The sequence below is a fragment of the Sceloporus undulatus genome, chromosome 3 (assembly GCF_019175285.1).
Source record: "Sceloporus undulatus isolate JIND9_A2432 ecotype Alabama chromosome 3, SceUnd_v1.1, whole genome shotgun sequence".
In the NCBI taxonomy this organism is placed as follows: Eukaryota; Metazoa; Chordata; class Lepidosauria; order Squamata; family Phrynosomatidae; genus Sceloporus; species Sceloporus undulatus.
In genome coordinates this window covers 185212985-185235879 of record NC_056524.1, presented here as the reverse complement: position 1 = coordinate 185235879, position 22895 = coordinate 185212985, and the positions used below count along the sequence as shown (strand labels likewise).

General features: G+C 40.9%; 1 protein-coding gene across 2 annotated transcripts in view; it reads left to right on the top strand.

Annotated features, from left to right (window-relative positions):
- DPYSL4 (dihydropyrimidinase like 4) overlaps window positions 1–21636 on the top strand; it is a 52586-nt gene extending 30950 nt beyond the window's left edge. For both annotated transcript variants that reach the window (XM_042460224.1, XM_042460225.1), the window contains exons 10-14: window positions 778–919; window positions 1686–1856; window positions 4467–4646; window positions 15135–15306; window positions 19482–21636. In XM_042460224.1, coding sequence (XP_042316158.1) covers window positions 778–919; window positions 1686–1856; window positions 4467–4646; window positions 15135–15306; window positions 19482–19573 — 757 coding nt within the window. In that variant the 3' untranslated portion in view covers window positions 19574–21636. The remainder of the gene's footprint in view (window positions 1–777; window positions 920–1685; window positions 1857–4466; window positions 4647–15134; window positions 15307–19481) is intronic.
- Window positions 21637–22895: the final 1259 nt, after the last annotated feature.

Here is a 22895-nt window from a genome sequence, read left to right as displayed (position 1 = left end):
TTTTAACTGCCATGGCAACATCCTATGGAATCCTGGGATTGGCAATTTAGGGAGGGCTATTTAGAGTTCTCAGCCAGGCAGTTCAAGTGGAATCATATTGCTATAATGTACTGTGAAAGGGCCCTTGGTGTGGTTACAGCTTTCCCATCAAGACAAGTGGAGGGGACATGGCTGGATTATATACCCACAGACTCCTTTTACATATTTAGAAAAATAAATCTTAACAGGGCTTCTTCTCCACTCTGTTGTAACCATTTTACAGCCACAGATGCAGGCAAAACATCAGGAATAAACTCTTCCAGAACATGGCTGCATAGCCCCAAAAAACCCCTCAAAAACATTTTAAAATATCTTGAATGTTTGTTATTCATTTATATGTTGTTGCTGTCATTGTTCTTCATCTTATGTACCTTCAAGTCAACCCCGTCTTATGGTTGGTCACCTATTTTGGTACTTTTCTTGGGAAGATTTATTTAGAGGAGTTTTGCTACTGCATTCCTCTTATAGGCTGAAGGCATATGATTTATCCAAGGTCAGTCAGTGTGTTTCAATGGCTGAGTGAAGATGCAAACCTTGATGTCCTGGGGTTCAATACTAAAACTATAACTAGGGTTCAGCACTACAACTGTTATATCTTGCTGTCTCTTTGATTATTTGGATCAATAAGAAATCAATTGAAATAGATTTCAGAATTGTCACAAGGATAAGTGAAGGCAGAATATGTACACAATGGCCTCTTCTGATTTTAACAACTCATTTTTTACTTGTTTTAATTAGTGGGGACCTCCAGGTAGTAGGCAGTGCCCACTGTACCTTCACTACAGCACAGAAAGCTGTTGGAAAGGATAACTTTACCCTGATTCCAGAAGGAACAAATGGCATTGAAGAAAGAATGTCCATCATTTGGGAAAAATGTGTGGTACGTACTGCAGAAGAAAATGTGTTATGAAATTCAAGAGGAATAAGTTTATGGCTTTCCTCAGAAGGATGAGCCCTCTCATTGTTAGAACTGGCTAAACTAGTAGTTTGCAAAAGTCCTCTTTTGATGGATCCCACTTTGTGTACTGGTTTGTGTGTCCTCTAGAGCTGCTATACAATCCCAGAGTGTTCCCGAAGTTTCTAGGACATGTTTAGGGGGTGCATACTCTGTTTATGTGAAGCCTTTGAGCAGAGTGCCATTATGAAAGTAGAAGCTTAAATACACCCAGAATTCACTAGAAATGGCAAGAAAACTATATTTTAGGGTAGCTTATTTGTCATTGCTGAGCTAATCAGGAAACCTCCAAAACACTACTATAGTCCACTGCATTGCATCAGAGTAATTTAGGCAAGCAGCCTAAATCTGGCAGCACTTGTTGGATATCACTGAGAAGCTTAAAGACAGGTAAGGTGGGGTAAGGCCTTCCTGGTCTCTTGTGCCTAGTGTTCAGAGGCAAACTTCAACACAAGTAGTTTATCTCATAAAACATCTGTGATCACCAAAAGGTTGCTCAGAGAAAAAGGTAATGGAACTGGAGTAGTGTGACAGATCAAGGCCGGATAGTGTGGTCTCTTTGCCTGAACACATAAAAATAAGTTGGATTGATTTTAGACAGAGAATTCAGGAATACTGCTCATGCTGTTTTACCCCTTTACTGAAAATGCTTCCCCAAGATCTCTGACCTCTTCTCCCACCCACTTTTTAGGCAACAGGGAAGATGGATGAAAATGAATTTGTAGCCGTGACCAGTACAAATGCAGCAAAGATCTTCAACTTTTACCCCAGGAAAGGACGGATTGCTGTTGGTTCAGATGCCGATTTGATTATTTGGAATCCTAAAGCTACAAACATTATCTCTGCAAAAACTCACAACATGGTAAAAGGGGATAAAATAAATTGAGAATTTATTTCTTTTCACTCATTTAGAAATTTTATCATTATAAAGTTAATGTAGTAATACTTCCATTTTGATAAGATGTGGTGGTCAGGTTAGGGCTGCCAGCTTTTCCAACAGTTTCTAAGGCAGTGCTTTTAACAATGGCTTGACTTGCTGGGATTAGAATCTCCATATTCTCTATATCCAATTCTTTAGTATATGCTGTTGTTGGGTGGAGTTTAACTAATCAATTGGCAACCTTAGGCAAATGCAAGATTGACATATTTGGTTTCCATTGAGTTCATTGGTATTAGCTATGTACTGTGCATCCTATGCCTATTTACTTGGAAGCTGCAGTGAATTCAGTGGGGTTTCCAATTACACAGATGTGCAGAACAATCCAATACATGAAATCCAGTTAATTCAGGAAGACTTATCCTGAGCTAATGGTGCAAAGGATTGTGCTCTTGCAGCTTGTTCTTTTGCATGTCTACTCAGAAGCAAGTCTCACTGTGTTCCGTGAGACTTAAATCACAAGTAGTGCATATACGTACATGGCTTTAGTCATTCACCAAAAAAAAAGGTTGTTGGATATATTTATCTGTCTTTGTTTGTCTCATGCCCCTTTCTATTTGGAGGCTTTATTTATTATTTACTGTATAAAGCTATGCATGTGTTACAGGTTGTGTCTCCCTTATCTGGAATGCCAAAATATGGAATTACCTTCATGCAATCTGTATAAACTGTATATGCAACATAAATGAATTTTGTGTTTAAACTTCAGTTCTATCTCCAAAATATCTTATTACATATGTCTATGTAAATACAGGTATTCCAAAATCCAATAAATAAAAAAATAAAATAAAAATCCATAACTCAAAACATTTCTGTATTAGGGAGACTCGATGTGTATATATTATTTTGTTACATGAATATTTTACATATGGAAAGGTAAGGTGGACATTGTAGGAATATTTATAATTTCAGTCCTGCTGTTGAACATAAGATGCCTTGTTATTGTTTGTTGTTGTGTTCGTTCAAGTTGTTTTTGACTTACAACAACCCTAAGGTGAACCAATCACAGGGTTTTCTTGGCAAGGTTCTTAAGAGGAGGTTTGCCATTGCTTTCCCCTAAGGCATGTGACTTGCCCAAGGTTACCCAGTGGGTTTCATGGGCAAGTAGGGAATCAAACTCTGATCTCCAGAGTTGTAGTCCAACACTCAAATCATTATGTCATGCTGGCTCTAAAAATTGTAGGAATATTTATCATTGCAATCCTGCTATTGAGCATAAGATGCTTCTTTATATTAACTCAGACTATTGGTCCATCTAGCTCAGTAGTGTCTACAGTTGGCAGTTCTCCAGGGTTTCAGAGAATGGTTTTTCTCATCCCTTCTGGAGATGCTAGGGACAAAACCTTCTGCATGAAAAGCTTGACATACAGCCTGTCTCTTTTGCTTCTCCCTGAAGCATCAGACTGCCATGTATGCATTGGCCAGACTCCAAATCTACTCAATGTCTGAGACAGAGTCATAGGAGGCATCTTCAGGCCATTGGAGAGTACGTGGTCTGATCATCATTCATTTTTAAAACTTATTTCTATAGGGATATTTAGTTCCAGTTCCAGTTCTGATAGACAGTGATTGAAAATGAATCTGACATTCTGGAGATTCTGGTATGTCCAGGAAGGAAACAGATGCAAAACCCTTTGAAGATCAGAGAGATTCAGGGCAGGAAATGTTTTGCTTAAGGCCCTTTTCTGTCCATTGGAATGATAGCATCCACTCCATGGAATATGAGGAGATTCTTTCTCTCAGGGCTCTTCTGCCTTTCAAACCTGCCTGATGAAACTTTCAGATTAACATTGCCTAAATGGGGTTATATGCATAGCCTAGTTGATATTTATAATCACTGAGCTATGTTGGAGAATTTGAAATGATGAGAGATATTTCATACACTGGCTAGGACCAGTGCATCAAGCTAAATCCAGTTTTATTCCCTGGTAGAGTAGATTCAATTAAATGAATAGACTTAGGTGTCACATTGTCAAATCCCATTGATTTCAAGTCTAGTGTAGTTGGGACTAAAACTGAATTTAGTCCATAGTGACCATGTTAACTTCATACACTCACCAAGCGGCATGCTCAGCTCCCACACAAAGGAACTTATCACATAAAAGAAAGTAGCAGTTCAGCCAGAGAGTAGCACCTTTCTGCATGCCATACTGCATCACATCGCAGTGCTTCAGTTCTCTTCCCATGGGAGACAGTTGTAAAAGTGAAAAGAGAACTGAAGCACTATGATGTCATATAGTAAAGCATGTAGAAAGGCACTACTATCTGGCTGTACTTCCACTTTCTTTCCCTGGGTGATAAACTCCAAAATGATTGGGCAAGGTGTGGACACTTTGAAGTTACATTTCTTAGCATCCCCTGAGAAACTACATACATTGACCAGGTTACTGGTGTGCCCATTTCTCTGCCTTCTTCTGAATCTATGCAAGTGTCTTTTCTTATGTATATCCACCATTCAGCTCCCATTGGAAATATCTGAACACCACCTTTTGTTATTGTGATTGAAACTGAGTCTCTTTTTCTTGGTTTTCTTAGAATGTGGAGTACAACATATTTGAAGGAACAGAATGCCGTGGTGTCCCTACGGTGGTTATAAGCCAAGGAAAGGTTGTGTTGGAAGACGGAAACCTCTTTGTCACCCAGGGCGTTGGCCGCTTCGTTCCTCGAAAGACATTCCCTGATTTTGTTTACAAAAGAATAAAAGCAAGAAATAGGGTGAGAACTTTTTCTAATATGAAGACCATTTCATTTCTGCCTAAATATTCCCTTCTATAGGTTGAGTTTACCTTCTCCAAAATGATTGGGACTAGAAGTCTTTTGAATTTTCGATTTTTTCACATTTTGGAATATTTGCATATACATAAAGAGCTCTCTTGGAGATGGAACTCAAGACTAAATATGACAATAATTTATGTTTTATATACACCTTATAAATATAGCCTGAATGTAATTTTATACCTAATATTTTTATTAATTATATGCATGAAACAAAGTGCATGTACACTGGCCAAAATCAGAAAGCAAAAATGTCAATATCTCAGCCACCAGGGTGACCAGATGTCATAGCTGCAAAGGGTGACAAGGCACCACAAAATGTAGGACATGCCAAAAAATGTAGGGTATTACCAAATAAAACTAAACCAACTGATATAAATGTAAATTAATGTAAAGTCGAAGGCTTCTTCTTGCTTCTTAGCCATGTTCAAAATGGAGGACATTTTGAAATTCCTCCTGGACAGAAGGCTGAAATGTAGGACATGCTCTGTAAAAAAAGGACATCTGGTCAACCTGCTCAGTCACCCATGTGGACAATGTGTGATAGTTTCAGATTTTGGAGTATTCTGTATTTTTGAATACTCAACCATTATATATAATGTGGGGAGGGGGAAGCATAATTTCATAGAGAATTTCCTTTGTTTTTATCCTTAAAAAACAAACAAACTGGCAGTCTTGATTCATTTGCAATGTGTGGCCTAAATCAAATTACTAGTTCCAACTAGAGTATATTCATTAAATCAATGGAACTTAAGTATTGGTATACATTTAATGTTCCTATTGTTGCCTTTCACAAAGGGTGAGAACTTTTGCTCCACTGGATTTTTGGCCTGCAATTGTGCCAGGATGGGCTGGTTTAAGCCAGGTTGGTTTAAATCATGGTTTAAACCAAATAACTTATTTTCAAAAACTCCTTTTTAAATTGATTATTCATATATATTTTAAAAGTCTGGCTATTATTACTATTTTCCAACTTTCTCATTGGAACAACAATGACTGTTTGAATTTAAATATTCTGACTAACAGTTTATTGACAGTTCATTGTTAGACCGTTATCCCATGGCAGTTACTTCTTTTTAATTGCTTTATTTTATAGAGCAAGAAATGCCATTCAGATGCATGTCCTTCAGTTAACATCAGTTTAACCAAAATAACTTGTTTTTAAAAAGCACCTTTTAAAAATAACATTTATTATTTAAGCTAGTACAGTAGTCATAACATCTGAACTGCATTTTGCTATTTTAGAGATTTATTGATGTAGGCTTACACATTCATGTAAACCCCCCCCCCACAAGAAAAACACCTTGTTTTAAGCATGTAAACAAACAAACACCAGTCTAAACAAAAATGAGCTGGTTGTTGCTGTTGCTTTAAAAATCTCCCCCCCCCCCCCCAACTCTGAACTGTGCATTCTCTTACCATTGGCCTTGTTGGGTGATACTTCCAGGAGTTAACATCCAAAACATCTGGGGAAAAACCAGATGTTTAATCTCTACTTTATTAACACATAGCATGCAGTTGTGCCACAAACCCTGTCGCTGCTCCTATGCAATGCCAGGTCTATTAACAACAAAGCCCACATCCTCCAGGATCTCCTGGAGGACTCTAAGTGTGACCTGGCTTGCATTACCGAGACCTGGCTGGGGCCTGAAGGGGATGCTGTGTGGGCTCAGGCCCTGCCTGCTGGGTTCTCGGTGAAGGACCAGCACAGGTTAGGTGGGCGGGGGGGGTGTGTGGCCTTGGTACACAGGAACACCGTGTCCCTCACCAGGAACCACATCCGACAGACCTCCTATATCGAGTGTATTTACCTGACCCTAAAGGCTAGGGACAGTCTAGGGATTCTGTTGGTGTATCGGCCACCCCGTGCATTAGCAGACTCCCTTAACGAGCTGACACAGCTGGTCGCTGAGCTGATGTTGGAGACGCCCAGGCTTCTTGTCCTGGGCGATTTCAACATCTCCCTCACGGCCAGCTATGTTCCATCCGGTGCGGCTCGGGAATTCATGGAGACCATGGCCGCCATGGGCCTGTCCCAGCTGATACAGGGTCCCACGCATTGCGCGGGTAATACGCTCGATTTGGTCTTCTGTTCGGATGCGGAAAATCCGTGGGCGGAAATTGCTAATATTTCCCCCCTTGTCATGGACGGATCATTTCCTGGTAGAGGTGAAAATCAAGGCTTCTACCCAGATCCCCCCCGGGGGTGGTGGACCAGTTAGGATGGTCCACCCTCGAAGGCTGATGGAACCTGAGAGGTTCCAGGAAGCCTTAGAGAGGCTCACGGTTGGAGATGACGGCGACTCTGTTGATGCCCTTACCGGTATTTGGAATACCGGTCTTTCTGGGGCTATACACAGAATTGCTCCCAAGCGTCCTCTCAGGCCCGCTTCCAATCGTAAGCCCTGGTATACGGAAGATCTCCGGGCGAGGAAGCGGGTTCTGCGACGGCTAGAGTACCGTTGGCGGAAACACCTTTGCTTAGACGACAAGACTCTCCTAGACCGACTGTTAAAGGACTACGGAGAGGCAACACGAGCAACAAAGAATTCGTTCTATGGTGCTCGTATTGCGAGGTGGGTGGTCAGGAGCTAATCAGCTCCTCCTGCCCTGAACCAGATCCTTGAACCTTCTAAGGCCTGCTGTGACTTGTTTAATGACTTTTCGTGGAAAAACTTCTCGTATAAGCGAAGGTCTGAACGCCGATATTATGGCAGAGCCTAGGGTAGAAGTGTCCAGAGCCTCCGCGGACTATGTTATACTGGATCAGTTTGAGTTGGTGAGTACCGAGGATGTGGACAAGATCCTCGGAAGTGTTCGGAAAACAACCTGCTCTCTTGATCCCTGCCCCTCTTGGTTAGCGGCCCAGGGGGGGACCGGTGGTAACGTCTTTGTTACACCGGATAATTAACACCTCCTTGAGGGATGGGCGATTTCCATCGGATCTAAAATTGGCCATTGTAAAACCGATCCTAAAGAAGCCCTCCCTCGACCCCCTGGTACATAATAATTATCGGCCTGTTTCGCTGCTTCCATTCTTGGGGAAGGTGATCGAGAGGGCGGTTGCGATCCAGCTTCAGACGGTCTTGGATGAAACTGATTATCTGGACCCATTTCAAACTGGCTTCCGGGCGGGTCACGGGGTTGAGACGACCATGGTCGCCTTGGTCGATGATCTCCGTCTGAGCGTCGACAGGGGAAGCGTGTCCCTGTTGGTGCTCTTGGACATCTCAGCGGCTTTCGATACCATAGACCATGGTATCCTTCTGGGGCGCCTGGCTGAGGTGGGAATCGGGGGCACTGCGCTCCAGTGGTTCCGTTCCTACCTCTCCGGGAGGTCCCAGATGGTGCAGCTGGGAGACGTGTGCTCCAGTGAGCGGACCCTTAAAACTGGGGTCCCTCAAGGAGCCATTCTGTCTCCCATGCTATTTAACATTTACCTGAAACCGCTGGGAGAGATCATCCGGAGACATGGGGCGCGGGGTTATCAGTACGCTGATGACACCCAAATCATTTTCTCTATGTCTCCGACTGATGCAGTGACTGGGGATGGCGTCTCTCCTCTCGTGGCCTGTCTGGAGTCAGTAATGGGCTGGATGAGGAAAAACCGACTCAAACTAAATCCAGAGAAAACGGAGGTACTAGTGATAGGTTCCCCCGGTCCAGGAATGGCGGTGGTTCCACCTGTCCTGAACAGGGTCACGCTCTCTGTGAAGGACTCCGTGCGCAGTCTGGGAGTGCTTCTTGACTCGTCGCTCCACCTGACTGCTCAGGTGAATGCGACGGTCAAGAGCACTTGTTACCAGCTTCGGCTGATCCGCCAGCTGCGCCCATACCTGGACCGGAGGGACCTAGAAACTGTTGTACATGCTCTGGTAACTTCGAGATTGGACTTCTGCAATGTACTCTACATGGGGCAACCCTTATACCAAACTCGGAAGCTTCAAATGGTACAGAATATGGCAGCCCGGCTGGTCACTGGCGTATCCAGGACCAGCCACATAACACCTGTGCTTAAAGATCTCCACTGGCTGCCCATTCGCTTCCGAGCTCAATATAAGGCATTGGTTATTACCTATAAAGCCCTAAATGGCTTGGGTCCAGGATTCCTAAAGGACCGCCTCTCCCCGTACAATCCGCCTCGCACCCTCAGAACATCTGGGCAGCAACTACTGAAGGTGCCTGGGGCTAGGCTAGCTTCCACTTCTAGAAGGGCCTTTACCACAGCTGCCCCAGCCCTTTGGAATACGCTGCCCACAGAGCTCCGCTCATCCACCACCCTGGCCCAATTTAGGAAGGATCTTAAAACCTTCCTATTTAAGCAGGCATTCCCCGACTAAATATCCTGTGGGCCTCCCTCCTCTTCCGTGGCCATGAGGATGGGCTATCGGGGCCTTTGCTATTGTTTTTAGATTGTATATTATTGATGTTGTATGTTTTTAACCTGTATTTGTTTGCACTTGTTGCATTATTGTACGCCGCCCTGATCTTTTTGGAAGGGCGGGATATAAATAAATTTTATTATTATTATTATTATTTCTTCAGAAGACAAGATATTATGGAGGATACGAATCAAGCATTCTTAATGTTAGAGGAAGGAGGGAGTTTTGCCCCTGCCTCCAGTGGACCTGATTGAGATCAATAGGGGGCAGCCTTGCCATTTGCAAACCAGGAAAAGCACCCACTGAAATTAAAGGAAGTTCCTTATAACAAGTGCAGATGCAGCAAGAAGCAAATAATTAAATTGTCTTTTCCTTCCACACCAGAGACCAATTCTAAGTGAATATTCCTGCACTAACCTTTGAGGACCCCCAACACCACAAAAAAAAAAAAAAAAAAAAAAAAAAACCTAATATAGTTATATACTGTATGCTACAGGTAGTCTTTGATTTGACTCTTAATAATTAGAGTCCAGAAATCTAGGTCAAAATTGACACAGCTGTCCAGGACCTTCACCAGAGGCTGGACATGTCAAAAAAGTTCAATCAGCTTTATTCAGAGTCAGTGGATCATCTACTGCCCTAGATCTGTACAGACAAATCTAGGATAATCTACATCCCCTAGCAACCATTCAGCAAAACATTGTTGTGAAACTATTAAATGAGAAATGTTGATGCCCAAAAAACATTTCACCATAAAGTACTGTATATTTAAAGCAGGAGATCCTAGCTTCTTCCTTTTTCCTGCTTTCAGGAGTCTAGCAATTTCCAACCTGTTCTCCAAAAGTTGTGCTGGACTGATATCACTTTTATCCCCAGCCACTGAAAATTTGTGCTCAAGAATAATGGGAGTTGTTGTCAAGTTATATATCGAGAGCATGCTGGATTGGAGATGTTGGCTGTGATCCTTCAAATTCTAAGCATCTTCAAATGACATTGAATTATGCCATGCAGGAAATGGGATGAGAAATTGATTTTTCTCCAATATGTTTTGAATGCTTCCAATTTGGGCATCAGCCAGTCTTGAGGTTATCTATTTCCTCCTTTTCTTGTACTTCCGCCTTTGCTTTTCACCTCATTGTATATGCATGCATAAGATTCCCTTATGCCTTTTTTTTGGGGGGGGGGGGTATTTTGGTATTTCCTCCCTCCCTCTGCAGCATCCAAATTCCCTCTTCTGGACTTAACATACAGACTCTGAACTTCCCCTACTGCATGACCCCTTTGCACCTTGTGATGGTAGGATCAGATAAATGTCTGGATTATCCAGATGCAAAATGATTACAGCAGCACCAAGACTTCCAGAGGAACTCAGCGGATCTCAACACTGATGTAGTCATTTTGCATTTTAAAAAACAACAAAAGAAACCTGGTGCAATGGTGTTTGCATGTAAAAGTGGGATCCTAGTTCACCTTCCCCAAAGTGCAATTAAGGAAACAATCCCCACCACCATTAAAAAAAATCTCATTTGAATGTTCTACCCTCACACACCAGTAATATAATCCATACCACCACAAAACCTAGCACTTTGCCCCCACTGACCACTACTTCTCCTTCCAAACCCCAAGGGAAAAAATCATTGAAACCAGTTAATTTTGAACCAAATCTTAGAATTCAGAATTATGTGGTGTCACTTCTAATGACACTGTTTGATAGGCCTTGGGGCCTAACTGGTTTACCTCAGAATGCTAATGCACATGTTTTTAAAACTGGTCTAGTTTTCTTTTTAACTGCTTAGGTTTTTTTTGTTCATTGTATCTGACATGTTTTTGATCTATCTAAATTATTATTGTTTTAAATTGTTTCACCTTGTTTACATTGAGTCTACTTATACGTCTACTCAAATCCTTTCTGACATCTTTTAATAGAGGGTGGGATATAAATATTTGAATGATGGTAATGTTCATAATGATTCTGGGACTAGGGAGACAGCTCATGGGGGGTCACATGTGAAATCCTCCTTCACAGTTGCCCATCCTTGTTTTTAATGCTCCTGACTTTAAGGGCCACTACAACATCTCTGCCTACAACATCCCTGCCTATAGCCATCTCCTACCTATAGATGCTTCAGTGTATACACACATTACCTGTTGTTAAGAGATATCAATATTGCTTCTCTGTATTGTGCTTCCATGGGTCAGGTATTTTTAGTGGCATACATGAGAGACTAGCCAGGTACCTACTGGTCTTTCAGACCTCTTGATATTCCTGTATGGTATGTAGAATCTTCCCATCAGCGCACTACTACATGCGTGGAAGGGCTTCCAAAAGGAAAAGGACAATTGGCGGTGGCCCAAAACAGATGGGCCAAAAAAAGTGGCTTCCAGGTGCTTCGAGGGTGTGGTGTTCAGATAATGCATGCCCCCAAAACATCTGGAAACTAATCCAAAGGCAGCCTGAAACTGCCAGAAAAAGAAGCTGATTCAATTCGCTTCTGATGGCAGCCTATTTGGGACCGTGGCAGGAGCCTGCATTGAGAGCAGGCTGTGTGGTCGCAGCAGTCCTGGACCAATCATGGCTGGAGCAGCCAAAGGCCGCTCCTTGCCGCCCATCTGTTTCAAGTCCTTGTTCCTCTTGTCAACAAAAAGTGATTGTCATCCTATCCTGTAAACCCAGGAAAGAAGGCATGGAAGTTTCACAGGGCCTGAGCTGGGCCCATACCTGGGCATTTTTGCAAAATGGAAATTGATGGTTTGGTCACATCTGCATTCTAAAATACATCAATATTGATGTATTTAGCCATTATTGGGTTTTTTGGTTCAAGTGTGTTCTTGTTGTATGCTTTCAAGTCATTTCCTAAGGTGAACCTATCAAAGGGTTTTCTGGGGGTAAAAGTGTGTGACTTGTCCAAGCTCACCCATTGGGTTTCCATGGCCAAGCTGGGAATCAAACCTGCACTGGAAGTCATAGTCCAGTGCTCAACCACTTCAGCATGCTGGGTCTGTTTAAGGGATCAAAATAGCAAATACATTTATTTATTTATTTATTTATTTATTTGATTTATATCCTGCCTTTCTCCCAAAATTGGACCCAAAGTATACCTCCCAGAGGATTTAGGGGGAGTATTTCCCCAGTTTTAACCCCTTTCCTCATTTTTTTTTCACCAATAGGATAATAGTGGCTACACAGAAAGCCCTCATGGGCTGCACAATTTCCACCCTGTCAGACATTATTTCATTGTGGAATCATTTGCCGAATTGCCTGAGAAAGTAGTCATCATCATTTGATAAATAAGAAGCATTAGTTTGAATACATCCTCATAGATTTAGATGTATCTACCTTATTTTTGCCCCCTTTCTGTTTATGTACTTTGGGAGGAGTGTGGCTGGAATTGGAGTAACCCCTTTTAACCCTGTCTGATTCTGATTTCTGAGATGTTTAAGGTCCTCTGGGCTGTTTGCTACCAGTCAGACTGTGTTAATTTTATGTTGGAAAGAAAGACACGCATGGTGTCATTTTTAATCATCCCGGGAATGAAATTCCTGAAATATATTCTTCCTCATTTATGCTGAGCTGAGATTCATAGACTCCCTATTCAACCATAATTGGGGTTTCAAACCATTGAGTTGCTGATTGCATGTGATAGTAATTTGGTTGGGCAGTTCTGTTTGATACTCTGGGCACTTAATCTGGTTGTCTTCATTGACCTTCTTCCTCTCCTGTCAAATAATAACACAGTATAGGAAGAACACAAGAAGAGTCCAGCTAGGTCAAACCAAAGGCCAAGCTACTCCACCATATCCTCTTTCCCAGAATATTCAACAAGAAGCCCACAAGGAGGACATGAAGGCAATAGCCATCTTCTACTGTTGTTCTAGTATTTAGAAATAGGCTGTCCTTGGCTCTGGAAGCAGTATATAACTACTGTGACTCATAGCCATTGATAGCCTTATCCTCACTAAATTTGTCATTAATTGCCTAGTACAAACGGTGCAGAAGTGCCGTCCTCAGGCCAAAACTAGGGCTGGGGAGCACACAGCATCTGTACACTCTCCAGTCCTAGTTCATATGGAAGTGCGTGCATGCGCTGCCTCCACGCGAAACGGAGCTTCTTTCTCCTTTTCACCACACCTGTCGGGGTGTCTGGAGGCATGAAGCCCCATGGACACCTCTTTCCAAGCCATGGAGAAGCGGCATTTTGCTGCTTCTCTGTGGCATGGAAAAGCACCGGGTTGGGGTTGCAGGGGCTGCCAGTGAGGCTGCCCTGCCTCCAACCCAGCAAGAAAAGGAGCGGCTGCAGACTGCCCCTTTTCCGCGGTCTGTACCACACCAATGTTAAGTTGCTGGCCTTGACTACATCTCATCAAAGCAATGCCCATATTTTAGAGTAGACTGTGCTGGCTAGAGCAGATGGGAATTGCAATTTCGACACCTTGAGAGCCACACACAGGCTGTCATAGTTTAATTTTTTGTTGTTATTATATACTTTCAACTTGACTCTGACTTATGGGAACCCTATCATAGGGCTTTCTTGGCAAGATTTTTTCAGAGGAGGTTCCCTGTTATTATTATTAATGTTTATAAAGCACTGTAAGTTTGCATGCTTTATAAATAAACTTTAATAATAATAATGGGAAACCCCCTCTGAATAAATCTTACCAAGAAAGCCCAATGATAGTGTTCCCATAAGTCAGAGTCAAGTTGAAAGTACATAATAATAACAACAAAAATTAAACTATGACAGCATGGATAATTGCTGTCCTCAAAGGCTAAAAAAGTGTGACTTCTCCAAGGTCACCCAGTAGGTTTCCATGGCTGAGTGGGGATTCAAACCCTGGCTTCCCAGAGTCATAATCTTTTTTTTTTTAATTTTTAATTTTTGTCTTTATTAAATTATTTTAACATATATACAATGTTGCATATACCCCATTCCCTACTCCCCCCTCCCGCACAGCTTGATAGAGTTTAGAATCAGTACACTGTTTACAATTAGTACCTAATATTTAATATGAGAGATTTAATTACATTATTGACTTCATTGTACCCCGTATTTCCTTTAACCTTCTCAAGCAGGATTTCCCAACCCAAATTCCAAGCTTCTACTTTCCTTTCTCCAGTATATTTTAGTCTTCTCTCACTAATAATATCAAACAAGTTATCTACCAAATAATTATCTACCTTGGTCAAGTTCCAGTTTTTACTTTCTTTCCATCCTGATGCTATCACAGCCTTGTTGCTTTTAATATATACTTTATTGCTTTCTCTTCATTATTCTTCAGTCCCTTGTTCTTCAAATTTAATGTTATACAATTCTCTTTGCTCAAATGAACATTCTTGCCTATAATTTTATTAATCTCTTTTATCACTTCACCCCAAAACCTATGAACACACAGACAGTCCCACTACATATGCATGTAAAAACCCTTGGACCCACCGCCGTGCCAACATTTAGCTGATAATTTTTTATTGAAAAGTGCTAATTGAGAAGGGGTCCTCAAAGTTAAAGTCATAATCTAGCAGTTAGACCATGGTGATTCCCACATTTTATTTATGAATCACCATAGTAATGAGGGACTTAATGTATATTTGTGACAGTCTTTTATATAATGAGCAATGAAGAGTGGGAGGAGTAGCCAGAAGATCAACAGCCCTTTTACACTGTAGAGTTATAGTACTGTGATTTCCCCTTTAACTGCCATGATGACATCTTATGGAAACTTGGGGTTTGCAGTTTAGGGAGAGGGATTTAGAATTCTCAGCCGGGGAACCCAAGTGCCCCACCAAACTACAGACCCCAGGATTGCATAGGATGAAATTATGGCAGTTGTGCTACAATTTTGTAGTGTGAAAGGGCCCCAAGAATGGATTCACCACTCCTGTGGTGACAGGTGTCAGATTCACCATCTGCTCCTGTTATGGGCTCAGGGAGAGAAATTGCACTGAAAAGCTTTTGATTCCAGTCCTGAACTACTTGCTCATGAACATGTCCCAGAATGACGTTAATAGCCATTGTACTCCACTATGATTCTTCCTCTTGTTCTTTTATAGCTGGCAGAAATTCATGGTGTTCCTCGTGGGCTTTATGATGGACCAGTACATGATGTCATAGTAACTGCTAAAGCTGTGGCACCAACACCTACTTCAAGAATAGCTACCTGTTCAGGCAAAATACAGGTTCCTGCAATCCGTAATCTACATCAGTCAGGCTTCAGCCTGTCAGGTAAGTTTATTTTATGGGTAAAATAAACAGCAATGTGAGGTATGTAAAGAGCATTCTGACTATCCAAGAAGGAGCAGAGCTTGGAAAAGTTAGTTTTCAGGGCTACACAGTCCAGAATCCCTCAGAATCTGAGGGCTGTAGTCCAAAATACTAAACTATGACAAGGAGCATAGATTTTGCTAAGAAACTGAAACTTGAATTTTATTCTAATTTACATTCTGGTGTTAACTTGAGGCTGTTAATTCCTGCTGAGCTCAAAAGGACATATGAATTAGTAGCAGGCTTCATATGACTACATTATGTACAGTTAATTTAACATGGTTATTTAAAACTTTTAAAAGTAATTTATTTAAAAAAGAAAGAGAGAGAGAAACCCTAAACATATTTCTAATATAGGGATGGGTGAAATGCAGCCGATGAGCTGTATGCAGCACCCTAGGGATGTTTTTGGGGTAAAGAAAATACTTTTATCTCAAGGGTAAAGAAAATACCCAAAGAAAATACTCAATCCCCCCTCCAAACAGCCTCTAGGAAGCATGAGGGCATTTTTGCTGTGTTTTTGACTCCCCCTCCCAGCCAGTGTAGGTCCAGAAAAGACTTTTTTAAAAACAGGAGGTGACTTTCATTCACTTCTTGGTATTAAAAAAACAACAACTAATATGGCTCAGGGGACCCAAACTATGGCAAATATACCCCCCAAATCCTTAGAGCATGTTTTGGGGGAAATTTGATAGGGGGTGGGGTGCACTCCGCCCCCCCCCCCTAAAAAAAACTGGAGAGGTTATATATATATTGCTAGGAGATACTGGATATCCCATATGCTTGGTGAGGTACTTTGAATTCTCTAGTCCCGTACCATGATTGGTGGAGTGGCTTGAGTGCTGGATTTTGCATGACTCTGGAGATCAAGGTTCAATCCACCACTGAGCCATAAAACCCATTGGGTGACCTTGGGAAAGTCCCATACCTCAGTGGAAAGCAATGGCAAACCTCCTGTGAACATATTTTTGCCAAGAAAAAACCCAGATAGGGTCACCATAAGTCAGAAATGATTTGAAGGCACACAACAACAACAACAACAACAACAACAACAACAACTCCCCATAATTACAGAATTAGAGCTCTCTGGCAGAACGTTCTACAAATCTCAACAATCCATAGGATCGAGCCATGGGAATTAAGAGTAGTATCAAAATCATGTGGTTTGGTTACATCCCAGGTATGATAGATTTTGGGAAACAGTTGCTCAACTGGTGAGCCAGTGAGGGGCAAAGGGAAACCAACCAAGAAGTGAAACAGTGGGTATGAAATACCTATTCATGCCAACTGGAGATAGGCTGCCTCATGCAGTAATGAAGTGAAGCTATTTCACAAGGCCTAGTGGGGAATTTAAAAACCATAACCATGGATGGGACCTGTGTCCTGCTCTTCTTATCTTGATGTCTCTGTAGTGATGAAGAAGGACTAAACCAAGGCATAATGTGCTTTAAAACTTTGCTAGAACCAGGAACTGTGGCTGAGATCTTACATGACATGCCAGAGTGAAAACTGGAAATAGTTCTTGTCCTTTTTTGGAGTTTGCAGAAGACGAAATTGCAGGAGAAGGAATTTATTGTTATCTGGTTGCATGACAAGCAACAGCTGCTGAAGTTTCCTTTTCTACAGAACCATTAAGGGGACAATGACTCCCTGCAGGTCTCAGTCTTGTTACAAACAGTATACTTTGGGGGGGGGGGGTTAGCTCTTCTCGACACTAGCTGTCTGCAGGACCTTGCAGACTACAGGTTTTAAAAAATGGATGATTAAAGAAGGTGACTTTAAGTATGAATGATGTAGAAAGATTAAGTGATTTTGCAGCAACAACAGGGGGGAGGATTGTTTCTTTATTCTTTATTTCTTTATTCAAAAGACAGAAAAAGATAGCAGCAGGAACCAACAGTCTATACTCAATGCAAGCTCAAAGTAAAAGAGGGGAAAAACCAACATTGAAGGTAAAAACCCTTCTCCTAACCAAGGGGGGGTTGAGCTACCTTCCTCACCATTGGCTGTGTGGGCTTCCACCTCTGATATAGTGCAATGAGTTTATGGTATAAACAGCTGTAATTACTCTGACTCCTCTTAGTAAGGTAATAGGAAACACGTGAGTTCAACATCCAAAGGCTCACACAACTTCCGTCCCAGTTTTGGAGAATAAACCCACAAGCATGTTTTGATCACTGAACCCATGTTTTGATCCTTGAACGACAGTTTGAAATTTTTAGTCCCTTTATAGGTTCTTGTTGGTAGGATTAATTCTCACTCTTTGTGCCATTATTCATATGGGTTTGCTGCAATTATTCTGAATAGCATAATATTTACCCTCCATTCAGGCATGAAACTCCAAAGGTGTTTTAATCTTCTTCTAATCCTGAAGTGCTTAGCTATTAAGGGCTGTCCAAGAATACCTTTGGATTGAGTCCAGCCAGTTAAGTACTTTCAGATGTCATTAATTGCAACGTGGGAGGTTAAGCATTAACTTCCACCTGCTCTAAAAAGTGCTTTAGCTTTTTCAGTTTTTCATATGCCAGTGAAACTGTTAGATACGTGATGCTGAGATCCAGCATCATGAACACAGCCTGGCAGCATCCTGACCTAGGGATTTTCAAGGTGCTGCAGATCAGGCTCTGGGGAATAATGTCTGCAGTGACTGCTCAGTTGCTGTGCACATCAAAGACAGGCAGCAACTCTTTCCCTCAGTCTGTCTCACAACCAAGAGAGTACTGCATTCCCCATGAGGCCCTGCCCACAACACCTTGGAAATGCTTTTGGTCATGATGCTGCCAGGCTAAAATATGTGGTTGTGGGGGGAATCACATTTGGTTATTAATTACTTTAAATGTGAATCCCTCAATTTAAGATCTTATTAATGCTGAGCATGATGTCAGCCAGTGTCTTTTATTATTCACTCCTATCATATTATCACAGCTCCGTTTCTAAATCTGATGTGATTCCAGTTATACTTGGCAAAATTTTCCTCAGTACTTTCTGAGTTACATTATCTCACTTTGACACCCAACAAGGAAAAGGAAAAATGAGAGTCAATCGACCCTAATTCCTTTGTTAATTAGTCTAGAATCCTGTTGGTGGTTTTCCGGTCATTGCAGAAAGAGGTATTCAGTACCTCTTTGCACAGTGAAGTCATCTCCAACACAACAGATATTTTCAGCACCAAAACATGCCCTCCACAGTCAGTGTCCAATGGAGGATGGATACACATGGGGGGAAAATAACAAATATCATCCAACAAGTCTCCATAAGTTTTAGCAAGAAGGCCATCAACTTGCTGGAAATCCAGGAGGATGACATCTCTTCTTTACTCTCAGCTGTAGAACAGCAGTCAAATGCTAGCCAGGTGCTCTTCCCCGTCCTTTGTGCACTACTTGGCCACAAGGCTATGTTAAAGTCCCGAAAAAGTCTTTTGCACTGTAAAGGTTAAGGGTCGTTCAACAGTGGTACACTGGTGGAGTTATACACTTTGTCACCATGGTACAGGATTTTAGCTATCAATATATTTAATCCTGTGCAAATCTCTTAAGAAATCAACCTTATCTGGTTCAATGGGCATATAGGTTGCAATATATATAAATAAACCTATATACATGTACTTCTAATGAAATGTCTATGGACATGTAAGCACTGTAGCTATGGTGTAGCTATGACTTCTAGTCCAACCCCCACAATCATCACTTACCAGGAAGCAGCTACTATGATCAATGGAGGCCCATTCCTTTGTCACTCAAGAAGCAGCTGGCTGCTATTTCACCCTCTCCAGTGAGCAATCTCCACTGTGATGGGCAATAACATGACCATGTTGCAATTCCTGTTTGTACTAGACTATCTGCCAGGTGCTTCCCAATTGATTTGGAATGGACCCCACCCCATTGATCACAGCAGCTGCTTTCTAGGAAGTGAGAATTGGGGGGCTTACACAGTGACTACATAGGGATCATGAATACGTAACAGTGCGTAACTCTACATTATGCATTCATGACTGCCTTAAAGGATTCTGGCTTATGGTATTGTCCATGCAATTTGTGTATCTCTCACATAATCATAATAGTGGGACAGTTGCATCAGTAAATGCATTTCCTGATGTGCTTATTCGTAGAGATTTACTTACATATCTGTTCTTCTAGGATCTCAAGCAGATGATCATGTTGCAAGACGTACTGCACAGAAGATTATTGCACCCCCAGGTGGACGCTCCAATATCACATCTCTGTCTTAATAATTCAGGATTTGATTATTCTGAATTAACCTTGATTATTACTGATTGGCCACACTTAGCTGCATTTAAACCTTTTAAAAGTCCTATAGCTTAAATCTGCTCCTGTTGAATTCAGTGGGACTTAAAAGTACTTATCGCTGGCCAATTTGTGGCCTTGATTTTTATTGAGGCAGATGGATTAGGGAGCTGAATTTAATAATTCCTTTTAAATTATCAGTAATTCTTAAAAGCCTCTGCCTTCTCTACACTCCCCAAGTACCTCTTCCTATATGACCAAGTGTTCATAAAGTGAAATTGCCAAGAACTTTTTAACATTGATTTTGGATATTCTATACTGCCAGTTCAAAGGGCTTGGATGGGAGTGTACCCCATAGGAATACGATTTTACTTCTTACTCAGGATAAAAATTTCCCACTGTTCTTCTTGTAGGTAAAAATAAATACACCCATTCCCCATATACAGATACCCTCAAGTATTATAAATACATCTTCAAAATTGCAGCAAATCTTCAGAGACCCGCATGTTAATGTGTGAAGTTCTAATGAAGTACTTTTGAATTCTGTTCAGCTGAACTAGCTATGGACACTATCAGACGGAGACAAGCATCCTGAAAATGTGATTAAAACATAATAGCATGATCGGAGGGTAGATTATCACACCCCCACATGCTTCTCCCATTGGTGTCCTGTGCGTAAACTGTAATGGATACATCTTTGGGTAATAATGACTGTTTATGCATGGGATATGAATGGGAGAAGCTCGTGGGGATGTGATAATCTTCCCCCCAATTGCACTATTACCACATTTTAATCATGTTTTCATTATGTTTGCCTCCTGTGTGATAGAGTCCTGTGTCTTAAGTTACAACAAAGACATATTTATATATTTGGTTCAGAGTCTTTCTATTAGTGATCCATGCTATTTCTCTAATAATGACTTTTACTAGGAATGACCCTTGTACTATTTTAACACAAACAACTTATTCCTAGTTTTTTGGGTTTTTGTTTAATTGAGAAGATCTACCCAAATAATTCTGAATACTCAGCTTCCTTGCTACCATGCATAGATAATGTGATTTGTTTACCTTAACCAGAGAAGTTGTTTATCAGAATGCCTAAACCTTGGTTAAGGGTTACCTGGGAGATTGAAAGATGAAAACATGATTTGAAGTGGATTTTGAAACCATGGTTTGGGTTAACCATGCTTAAGTAATACTTCAGCACCAAATAAACTGTGATTAAAAACATTTTGCAAGATAACAAGCAGGTTTCTCTTTTAATTTTTCTTTACCTGCTTAACCAAGTCACTGTTCCACTATACATTTGCACTCTAAACCAGGATAAGGCAAAAAACCATGGCTAGTGCTAACCATGGTTAGGTGCTACGTCTACACTTGCCTTATAGGCTTCAAACACGTTGCCAACATCATCCTAACAATTAGGACTCTTTCATCTAGTAGATTGCTGTAAGGAAATTTCTTAAAATTTTACATTTGCAATGTACCAGTAACCATATAGCAAGCCACAGGTAGCATATGACAGACTTTGACTGATTTGCATCAGATCTCACTGGGAGATCCTTGAACATATTTTAGAAACCATTGTCACTCAGTATCATTGTGACAGCATGGATAGAAGAAATACAAGTGTGGTCTAAATGTTCATGGAATTAGATGTCATAGTGTCATTTTAGAGCTGGTATAAAAATGCATTTAGACTTTATTTTAAAATAAAGCTGAATTTCTGGAACATGGACACCATTGTGGAAGTTCCAGTATGGTTGTAGCTTTTTTTGTTAAGTCTTGGATTTTTAAAAAAACAAATTATTTATACAGGTTTTTTTTTTCAAGTAACAGGAAATAGGTGTATTTGAAGGTCAGCTGCATAAAGTCAACTTTTTATAAAGCTTATAACAGGTTTATTATATTTAAAGCTATGTACAGCAAATGTGATCTTATATATTCCATATCATTCCGTAAAATGATGACTGTGACTTGTTACACAAAATTGTTTGATCTGCCGTTCACGTTTAATAAACTTTCCTGGAAATTGGCTAAATCACAACACCAGATGAATTGTCTTAATCTCTTGTTTTTATCCTTACTCTTGGGTGTGTTTGTGTGTTAAAAAATGTGCTAACCCTATAAAATAACTCCCACTGAAATCAGTGGGGTGCAACTGTGGGAGTCTGTTCTGTCTTGCACCGTGCCCCTGCACCCCTATATGGGTTGAAGCAATTGAGAAGTCATGTAAAACCTCATATGAAACAATGGCTGGCATCCTGTTAGTGACACAAGCAGTAATCCACTTTAGGCATATATTTAGCCATTGCAGAGTTTGGTATTCTCATCCTCTCTCCCCAGTGTCCTAAATCTCCCCAGGAATATCTGTGTTCTGCTTCAATAGTTCCCCCACAACCTTTTTGTTGCTGGAGGAGAATGGGTGAGTGTGTTCTCATATCAATGTACAAACTGATTATATCATTCGCTGAGACCTCTGGAGGAACCCAGCTGATCAAATAAGATGATGAAGAAGAAGAGTTTATTCATTTATATCCCACCTTTCTCCCAATAATGGGACTCAAAGCAGCTAACAACTCTTTAAACAGTACAGGAAATAGTAGGAAAAAGAAAGTTTGTTAAGTAATCAAGATCATAAGTTTAGGCAAAGTCAGAGCAAAGCATTTCAAGGTTAACAATAGGAAGTAATAAATGACTGTAGATAGGAATATTATCTATACTTTTTCCCCACACACTCTTTTCACTTTCTCTTCCTTTTTTTCCCTTTTTCCTCTCTCTCTTTTTCTTCTCTCTCTCTTTTCCTCTTCTCTTTTTACCCTCATTATGTGAATGTGTAAGATATGAACGTGTAAGATATGAATGTTTTATGCTGTGTTTTAAAATGCATTAATAAAAAGATTTTAAAAACTACAAAATTTATATAAAAGTACAAAATGTACAATTAAACAATCATATATTAAAACAATTAAAAATACCAAAATGCATGAAAACAATAATAATGAATAAAAACTATATATAAAGCCTTTTAAAAACTTCAAAACCAACCCTACACAGCGCGAAGCGCCCAACCTTAGCAGTTTGTAAAGGCCTAGCAGCACAAAAATGTTTTAACCAGCCACCAGAAGAACAAGGATGGGGCCAGCCTGGCTTCTCTGGGGAAGAAGTTCCAATATCAGGCAGCAGGCACCGAGAAGGCCCTCTCCCTTGTTCACATCAAATGAGTCTAAGAAAGTGGTGGGAGACAGAGGAGGGCCTCTCTAGATAATGCTTAAATCCTAATGACTCATACAGGAAGCCCTTCAA